This window comes from Bison bison, unplaced genomic scaffold, assembly GCF_000754665.1.
Source record: "Bison bison bison isolate TAMUID 2011002044 unplaced genomic scaffold, Bison_UMD1.0 scf7180017864171, whole genome shotgun sequence".
NCBI lineage: Eukaryota > Metazoa > Chordata > Mammalia > Artiodactyla > Bovidae > Bison > Bison bison.
In genome coordinates this window covers 3674741-3685148 of record NW_011494743.1, presented here as the reverse complement: position 1 = coordinate 3685148, position 10408 = coordinate 3674741, and the positions used below count along the sequence as shown (strand labels likewise).

Below are 10408 nucleotides of genomic sequence, written 5' to 3'. Positions count from 1 at the left end.
GTACTCATTAACTGAGTCATGATAACAGTAATTTATTGAGTGTTTGCTATTTCTTGGGTGCTATTTTAAGAGCTTTAAAGCATTACTTAATTTAATGAACTGAAAGCATAATAATTTAGTCGTGATTGTGTCCATATTACAGACGAGAAAACTGTGGCTCAGGAAGTTTAACTGCCTAAAGTCCTAGATCAGAAAGGATTTTCTCTCCCAAACAGCCTAACTAAGAATCCATGCTATTAATCACCAAGTCACTCATTCCTTCTCTTCACATCCAGGTGATTTTATTTCTTTGCCCTAGATCATCACCTATGTATTTTTATGTTTTAATGTTACAGAGTAACATTAAAACATTAAACCCCACTCTGATAATAAAACCAAGAGCAGTTGCATCAAGGTTCTTCATACAATAAAACAACCAAGAAAACTGTCATAAGGAAACAACGGATGGTACAAGTAATGTGTTTCCAAAATGCTGTTTAGCCAGTGTTTCCAAGTTAAAAACAACAAAGTGGTGGGTGGCCCGGCCACTCCTGTTCCCAGGAAATCTGTCCCTGGCACAAGTAAGTGCTACATCTTAAACCAGGGATCCCGAACCTCCAGGATCGTAATGCCTGATGATCTGAGATGGAATTGATGTAATAATAATAGAAATAAATTGCACAGTAAATGCAATGCCCTTGAATCATCCTGAAACCATCCCCTGCCCCACTGGTTCGTGGAAAGATTATCTTCCACAAAACCAGTCCTTGGTGCCAAAAGGTTGGGGACTGTGGTCTTAGAGAGGGTGACCTAAGCTCAAACATCATGCAGAGTCTAATCAGGGGAAGGGGTATTAGGGAGCAGCAGCCATGGCAAGAAGATCTCATAGGGACAAAGGAACACACACACACACACACACACACACACACAACTATTGCTAGGGAGAAGGATACTAGAAATAATACATCCCCTAATGGGTGAAGCTGGAAGCTGGGGAAGGGAGGAGGAGGTGCTCATGAAACACTTTGCTAGGGTCCTGAATGACAGTTGAAATAAAACACAAATGTCTTCCCTTCTCCTCACAGCTTTGCAAGTATTGTAGAATCATACACCTTTGGTATCTGAAAAAAATTCAGATTTTGCCAGATGTGCTTTCCTTGAGGTTGCAATGAGATGATGCTTGACCTCAGCATGAAGACCAAGCTAGCCCCTGCACTCCCTAAACACACACACATTATTTCCTTAGAAGGTAGTTGCTTCCTTCTAGAAAGTCTCTTTAGAACTTGGCAAGGCTTCTTTCCTCTTCCTGTGTTGGCCTAGTCTGTGCTATATGTTGGTCTGGCAGCTTCTACTGGATTCTACCTGATGACTTGGACAGAAAAGAACAGCCTGGATTCCTTGCCTGTTCGGTCTGATTTCCACAACACAGACCAGATGAACTCACAAAGCCCCCAAGGTAGGCAAATAAGAGTAAACAGGGACACTTGCAAAATAGGGTCTAAAGTTCTGTTGTCATAAGCTACATATACTTTATTTTTCAAATACAAAGCAAATTATCAAAACATTAGGAGCAACGTGGAATGCTCCTTAAAAAAAAAACAAAAAAACAAACAACTGGACAAAGCTCAATTATGAAAGCCAGGTGCTAAGATCCTTTGAGTCCAGGAAATGGATGCCTGTGTATGTAACTCCCTGTTTTTGATATGCATGACTTTATATTTAGCTTTGAAAAGAGTTAAAATGTAGCATTGCTTCTTCTTTGTACCACTGATACATTCACTAATAAGGATTAATGACCATAATAAGGTGTAACATGTCATACTTTAAACATTGTTTTCATATATTCTCTCGGCTTTGATCCTCCCCAAAGCCATGTTAAGTATAGTGACAGAAGAGGAAACAAAGTTACAGATTTGAACAGACCCAGGAGAGGACACCAGAGATCCTGTCACACAACTTCCCACTGGGGACCTTTCCCCTTCTCCCAACTCTCATGAGTGTATCGTTCTAGAAATCTTCCTGTCCTCTTCTTTCCAAGAGCTAGAAAACATGCAAGAACTTGACAAAGATACATAGAATCACTAGCCTTCAGCCTGTATTCTAATGGAATATATAATACTTTTCCTTGGGGACTTATGTCATATTGTACCACAAAATGGGAACAGCTAGCTAGTAGAACATAGTTTGAATATTTGGGGAAGAAACTTTCCACTAAAGAAGAGAATGACCCTTTTGGTTAACATAAAAGTCATCTGCCAACCTTACTATCTATTATCTAGCCACACCTATTAGTCGATGAATACCTTCGTATTTCAAATATGATGCTTTGAGTCAACACTGAGCCATGATTCGCAAAGCATCCAAAGAAAAGAAAGCATAACAGAAAGAGAAGGACAACAGAAAAGCTTTCCTCCTATAATGGATTTAACCGTCCAGGGCACTCAGTACTACCTGTAGACCTTCCCTCTTCATGACAAATGGCAGACATCAGCGTGAGAGGTTGATTGCTATTTCCTCCAATCAAGTTGATTCTCTCCCTCCCTCCCTCTTCCTCTCTCAACTCTCTTTCTCTCCATCACTGTCACTATCTCTGTCTGTTGTACACGCTTTTGTAGAATTTCAGGAACAGCTTTGTATCTGGAAAATAAGGCTGCCAGGAAAAGGCATGGAATAGAACAAAAGCTTTACCCCAGAGCTTCTACATGTTACAAAAGCTTGCACTCAGATAATAGAAACATCGAGCCTCAGGTGACTGAGAACACTTACTGTTGGTTGCATAACGTATGGCGGATGAGGCATCCATGAAGTGCTCTGGACCTATGCATCAAACAGCATTCATTAGCACAAAGCAATCACAGAGAGAACTCGGTTCTTGCGTTCAGTGGAGTCACACTAGGTCATAAGAAAGTGGAGTCCATCTGACTTACAGCAAATCAGTGCTCAATAAACTAAGGATAGAAAGGAAACTCTTGGACCTGATTCATTTGGTCCCTGAAACATGGTAAAATGAAAGCAAATTCCTACTTCCCTGGAGCTGGTGGTAATGCCCACATGGGCCAGGCTACACCATGGGCACATTTGGAGGCTGGTATTGGAGATGAAAGTCTTAGGAGGCTTCAGGGATCAACTGTTCAGAGGTCAACATGCTGGAAGACCCAGGTGAATAAAGAAGGAAGCATTACTTAGCATGATTGCTAAGACTTCCTTTTTTTCTGTCATTGGTTCTAACCTCAAATTCTCAAGTGATCCCATCTTGGAAATAAATCCAAGTGGTGAAAGTTGAGGAATGAATTAGAGATCAACCAGAAATTTGGGGGAATGCTTTGGGTTAAACCCAAGTTAACTAAGTCTGTGATTTTTCTCTCTTGTAGTAACTGGTATGGTTACTAAAAATGAGTGTATGAACCAGGAAAATGTTCCAAATGTTCCCCATCAGCCAAATGAGAAAGTCAGCTTCTAAGAGCTGATTGTGACATAGATAGCCCTGAAGATTTTGGTTTGAATAGACTCACATCAATGAGACTGCCAATGAACTTTAGATTAAAAAAAAAAAAAGTGGTGAAAAGCAAGACTCAACAACATAGGAAATTGCTCTAATTCCTTTTTGAGAAAAGAGAGCTGGAGTTAAATTCCACTTATGGGCCCTCCCAAGTGAAATGACAGCTCTGTGGAGATTTCATTCATGACACCAAAGTGCTCTACAATGGAGCTCAGTGGGTGGTCTTGGCTGAAACAGAAGCCAAGATTTGAAAAAAAAATGGGTAAAAACACCAAAAAGCACACATTACAACCAGGCAGGCCTGTAGGAAGAACAAAAACTGAACAGCATCTGCACTTAGCCTCATGGGTCCCAAGGAAAGGCATTTAAGAAATCAGCCATCCAGAGACCCTCTAATGTAATTCACACAAAATTCTATTCCACTCACACACTGACATGTATCAAGAACCTAAGTGCAGACACAGAGTGAAAATGATCTGCTTCGGAGGGAGGGGGATCTGTGAAGGAAAAATGGGCATCGTGTCAAGCGTGATGCTCTGACAGTGGGGATCTCCTGACATGACATAGATAGGTAGTGGATGAAGAACGTGAAACTTCACTGAATTCGTAGTAATCAGCAACATCACAATCCCCACCCCAGACCCCCACGCCCACCCCCACCATAAGCATGATATAAGGAAACACACATGCACACACTCTCAGTCTCTATCTCCAAGGCTGTAAACAATGCCACTCCACTAGCTAGATAGCATTCATAGGCAGTTTTGTTTCTAATTAGTATTAGAAGAACTGTCTAAAGAACTCCATGAGGTAAAGAGAAGGAGGGAGAAATATTTGTGATAACTCAAAGGAATAAGATAAGGAGCCCTGTTTGAGGGGAAGGATGGCTATTTCTTTCCATCTGCACAATTAACGTTAACTGGCGACAATGTCTGGTTTAGGACACAATGAGTCTCAGATTTTCTTGCGTTTCAACATGTGGAACCCCTGAGGCCTCTTCTGGCCTCTTTGGAAGTGAGAATGAAGTCAGAGGAGGAAGTAGGAATTACGTTTACCCCTTTGATAATTTTCCCTTTTTCTTGGAGCCAGTGATATAGCATCCATCCATGTAGCTTTCCATGGATACACAGAACAACTGTGACAAATAACAACGATCCAGTATCCCAAAGGGAGTGCAAGGAGTTGCCAGAAATGTGTTCTCAGAAAAGATACACTAGGGAACGGTGACAACCAAAATAACAGGAAACACACGAAGTAACCTCTCAGTGGTAAGAAAGCTGAACTAAGGTTGGCTGAAAAGTACCAAAATCATGAAAACTCAGCAGGCAGAATGGAGGCTCAGTGGATTTTTATAATTCAGCGAAACAGATGCAAACAAGCTCTTGAAAGGGTAGGCTCAGTGGACGGTTTGAATATTATGACTATGATATTATGATAATATTATGAATTTAGATGTGACTAAAGGGAAGACAACTTAAAAATTCTGCTGTGTCCTTTTTGACTTGAGATAGGCTATTCTTGGCAAGAAAGGTCCCTCGGGATGCGCAGGTAAATCGGACATACCTGGTATGTGGAGACAGGGGAAGCAGCAATGAATGGCGTGATGGATGTCTGTGGAATCATGCGGTTGGTTGCAATACTGTACGGTGAAGAATAAAATCTGCGAACAGAAAAAAAAAAAAGAAGATTCATAGATTTGTGACGCTAACGCACGCCTGGCTGCTGACCAAATGCTACCACGCGTGTCTGAAGGAGATTGACTTCCACCCTCGTACCACCCATTCATTGTTAACAGGAGCGGACAAGAGACTGATGGTCTTTGATTCCACTAAGAAATAAACTGTTCTAAACGAAATGACGACTTTGAGTCCGCTAATAAAATTGGCCATGCCGAAATCTCTTAGGCCAGGTGAGTGTCATAGTATGTTTAATCAACAGGGGAGAAAAGCTGTGGGTCTTGTTTTCGTTTGTTTGTTTTTAAGGCAACGCTATTACAAAGCTCCTTGAAAGGAAGGTGAATTGGTAGCACCAAGCTTTACGAAAGTGGCTGTTGTTACACAGACATAATTGCATTTATTTCTTCATTCAAGAAAGAGGATCAGGTTCTAGACAGTTCTGGATAACATATGCTAGGCATGAGTCCAGGCCCTTAGGCAAAAACTAACCTAAGTACTTTCTCCATGAAAAGAAAAGGACAATTTGTGGACAATTTGGGTCAAGGTGAAGATAGGAATCTCTTCTGAATTTAATCAAGGCACTGATGGAGGTTCTGGACCTGTGTGATATTCTCCTGCAGACTCTAAAAAGCACTGAGTTTTCTGGTCCTCCGGTGAACAAGTACAGAAGAACACTGGGCAAGATGATGTGTGGGTGCGTGCTCAGTTGCTCAGTCCTGTCCTCCTCTTTACAATTCTATGGACTGTAGCCCAGTCCATGGACAGCCTCCTCTGTTCATGTAATTTTCCAGGCAAGAATACTGGAGTGGGTTGCCATTTCCTCCTCCAGGGGATCTTCCCAATTCGGGGATCGAACCCATGTCTCCTGCATTGGCAGGCAGGTTCTTTACCATTGTGCCACCTGGGAAGCCCCTGGGCAAGAGCAGAGCTCCACAAATCAGAGGAGGGATGATTCTTCTGGATATCTATTAAAGGATAGATTTAACAGAGATCTAGGACTTCCCTGGTGGCTCAGACTGTAGTCTGCCTGCAATGCAGGAGACCTGAGTTCAATCCTTGGGTCAGAAAGATCCCCTGGAGAAGGGAATGGTTACCCACTCCAGTATTCTTGCCTGGAGAGTTTCACGGAGAAAGGAGCCTGGTGGGCTGCAGTCCGTGAGTTCACAAAAAGTTGGACACCACTGACCGACTAACATTTTCACTACTTTCAAAGGATATTGAAAACACTGACACTCCATCTCCACTCAGACTATACCCTGGAGCCCATTAGTTATCTAATGCTCAGATTCCTCAGAATTTTAAATCATGTTTCCTTCTTCATATCTCACTGGTAAGGGAAAGTCTAGAGTGACTAACCACTGAACATGCACACAAAACCAGGATGCCTGTGATGGACTATTTCCCTGTTATGAGGATAGATTGGGGAAATGCCTATTAGGGATCATGGAATCATTGTTTTCATTTTGCCATACTCTTCAGTTCAGTTCAGTTCAGTCACTCAGTCACATCCGACTCTTTGCGATCCCGTGGACTGCAGCACGCCAGGCCTCCCTGTCCATCACCAACTCCTGGAGTTTACTCAAACTCATGTCCAATGAGTCGGTAATGCCATCCAACCATCTCATCCTCTGTCATCCCCTTCTCCTCCTTCCCTCAATCTTTACCAGCATCAGGGTCATTTTCAAATGAGTCAGCTGTTTGCATCAGGTGGCCAAAGTATTGGAATTTCAGCTTCAACATCAATCCTTCCAATGAACATACAGGACTGATCTCCTTTAGAATGGACTGGTTGGATCTCCTTGCAGTCCCAGGGACTCTCAAGATTCTTCTCCAACACCACAGTTCAAAAGCATCAACTCTTCGGTGCTCAGCTTTCTTTACAGTCCAACTCTCACATCCATACATGACTACTGGAAAAAAGTAATGTCTCTGCTTTTTAATATGCTGTCTAAATTGGTCATAACTTTCCTGCCAAGGAGTAAACGTCTTTTAATTTCACAGCTGCAGTCACCATCTGCAGTGATTTTGGAGCCCAGAAAAATAAGTCAGCCACTGTTTCCACTGTTTCCCCATCTATTTGCTATGAAGTGATGGGACCAGATGCCATGATCTTAGTTTTCTGAATGTTGAGCTTTAAGCCAATTTTTTCACTTTCCTTTTTCACTTTATTCAAGAGGTTTTTTAGTTCCTCTTCACTTTCTGGCATAAGGGTGGTGTCATCTGCATATCTGAGGTTATTGATATTTCTCCCAGCAGTCTTGATTCCAGCTTGTGCTTCCTCCAGTCCAGCGTTTCTCATGATGTACTCTGCATAGAAGTTAAATCAGTAGGGTGAGAATATGCAGTCTTGACGTACTCCTTTTCCTATTTGGAGCCAATCTGTTGTTCCATGACCAGTTATAACTGTTGCTTCCTGACCTGCATACAGATTTCTTGAGAGGCAGGTCAGGTGGTCTGGTATTCCCATCTCTTTCAGAATTTTCCACAGTTTGTTGTGATCCACACAGTCAAAGGCTTTTGGCATAGTCAAGAAAGCAGAAATAGATGGTTTTCCAGAACGCTCTTGCTCTTTAGATGACCCAGAGGATGTTAGCAATTTGATCTCTGGTTCCTCTGCCTTTTCTAAAACCACCTTGAACATCTGGAAGTTCATGGTTCACATATTGCTGAAACCTGGCTTGGAGAATTTGGAGCATTACATTACTAGCATGTGAGATGAGTGCAATTGTGCGGTAGTTTGAGCATTCTTCGGCATTGCCTTTCTTTGGGATTGGAATGAAAACTGACTTTTTCCAGTCCTGTGGCCACTGCTGAATTTTCCAAATTTGCTGGCATAAGGAGTGCAGCACTTTCACAGCATCATCTTTTAGGATTTGAAATAGTTCAACTGGGATTCCATCATCTCCGGTAGCTTTGTTCATAGTGATGCTTCCTAAGGCCCGCTTGACTTCACATTCCAGGATGTCTGGCTCTAGGTGAGTGATCACACCATCGTAATTATCTGGGTTGTGAAGATGTGTTTTGTACAGTTCTTCTGTGTATTCTTGCCACCTCTCCTTAATATCTTCTGCTTCTCTTAGGTCCATACCATTTCTGTCCTTTATCGAGCCCATCTTTGCATGAAATGTTCCCTTGGCATCGCAAAGTCAATTGAATTACTACTTTAAGTTTAGTTTCTTTTCTTTTTAAAAATAGTTCATGACTGAGTTTGGAATTTTGGAGACAAAATCTTCATCATCCTCAGAGTTCTCTGATGTTTTGAATAGAGAATCTCATGAGTCACCTTTCTAAAGAAGCATTCCACAAGAACCCCACTGAGTGTAGGGGGGCTAGATTTCAATGTTTCCAGGGTTCAAAGAGTAAGTTCTTTAAGCTAGATTCTACAAAAGTCTCCAAGCAAGGATTATAGAACTAGAGTCTTAAATTGATCTAGGTTTCAACAAGGATTATAAGGTTAGGGTCTTTTGGTTAAAAAAATGTAGTTGAAAAAATTACTCCTTTACCCATTGCATTCTCCTTACTATCCATACCTGCATCTACCTCATCTCTAAATCTGCTTTTGTGTAGTTTAGGAAAAATGAATACTGACTATGTAATATACCTATTAGAATGATGAAATTAAAAAAAAGCCAATCAGAGCTGTCACAGATTTAGAGAAGATGGAATTCTCTTTCATTCTTGGTGGAAATACAGCATGGTCCTGCCCTTTTAGAAAACAGCTTGGCAGTTTCATATAAAGCTAAAATACACATAGCATATAACTGAAAAATCCCACTGATACATAGCAACTAAAGATAAATGAAAACTTGAGTTCACCCAAAAACCTTGATGCAATTATTTACAGCAGCTTTGATACTTGCCAAAAACTGAAAACAAGCCAAATATCCTTCAACTGAACAGATGAACAACATATAGTCCATCCATACATGGGGAGGCTACTCAACAATTAAAACAAAAGAAACCCTGGTATATTTAACATGGTGAATCTTAAATGAATTATGCTAAATGAGAGCTCTCAGACTCAAAAGACTTTATATTTTATATCTATTTGTATAACGGTATGGAAAATGAGAAACTATACAGACCAAAACCAAATAACGGATGCCGAAGGCTGGGGTTAAGGGAGGAGTCTGACCACAGAGACACACGAAGGAATTCTGGGAAATGATGTAACTGTTTCTTCGTTGCTCCATTGTGCGCTTTTCAGACCTCATAAAATTGTACCCTATCAAGAGTGTATATATGAATTACTTTTAACAAATCCGACTTTTAAAAAGACAATTACTATGCAAGAAAACATCTATTCTTCCACTTAAAAAAAAAAAACTGTATTGAAGGATTTAGTATGTGTACCAAAGATGGGTAAGGCATTCATTTGAGTTTCTCTCTTTAACCACTTAACTTGTATCTCCTTTGTACATTAACCAGCCTAAATCCAGCCAATGGCTTTCCACTGCAATGAGAACGAAATCTGAATTCCTGGTATCGACTATTGCTAGCACAGTAGGGCTACTGTCCATCTCTCTTCCTTGAGCCAACTAGGATCCAAAAAATTACAATGACCTTCTGTCACATGAGCCTGTCATTCTCATCTTGGGCCACTGACCTTATAATTCTCTCTACCTGGAATGCTTATTTCCCCAAATCTCCGTATAACAACCTCTTTTTCATTACTGGTTTCACTCAACTTTCCCTTCTTCTGAGAGGTCCATAGCTAAAGCAGCAACCACCATCTCTGCCCCAGTTGTTCTCTATTCCTTTCCTTGACTTTAGTTTTGTTTTCCCCCATTGGCATTATCACTATTTGAAGTAGCCTTTAAAAAATGTCTTTATATACTATTGGCTGAATGTGTGTGTCCCTTTAAAATTCATATGTTGAAGTCCTAACTCCCAGAGTGGCTGTATGTGGAGATGGGACCTCTAAGGAAGAAAGCAACATTAAATGAGCTCATGAGGGTGGGGCCCTAATCTCCCAGGGTTAGTGTCCTTAAAAGAAGAGATGCTCCGCAGACTTCCCTCTCTCTCCATACACGCACACGGGGGAAAGGCCATGTGAGGACACAGTGAGAAAACAGCCTTGGAAAAGCCAGGAAAACAGTCCTCACCCGAGACTTAATCAGCCAGATCTTGATCATGGACTTCTAGCCTCCATAACTGTGAGGAAATTTATTTCAGTTGTTTAAACCCACATGATCAATGGCTTTTTTTTTTTTTTTAACAGCAGTTGTGCTGACTAATGCAATGCATTTATTGG

The 10408-nt window shown here is 41.2% G+C and overlaps 1 protein-coding gene across 1 annotated transcript in view; it reads right to left on the bottom strand.

Moving 5' to 3' along the window:
- Positions 1-682: 682 nt before the first annotated feature.
- The window catches only part of LOC104990119 (RNA-binding motif, single-stranded-interacting protein 3), a 682427-nt gene continuing 672701 nt past the window's right edge, over positions 683-10408 (bottom strand). The window contains exons 9-10 of the mRNA XM_010842053.1: positions 5042-5138; positions 683-2796 (exon numbers count right to left, since the gene is read on the bottom strand). Of these exons, the coding sequence (XP_010840355.1) occupies positions 2701-2796; positions 5042-5138 (193 nt within the window). The 3' untranslated portion in view covers positions 683-2700. The remainder of the gene's footprint in view (positions 2797-5041; positions 5139-10408) is intronic.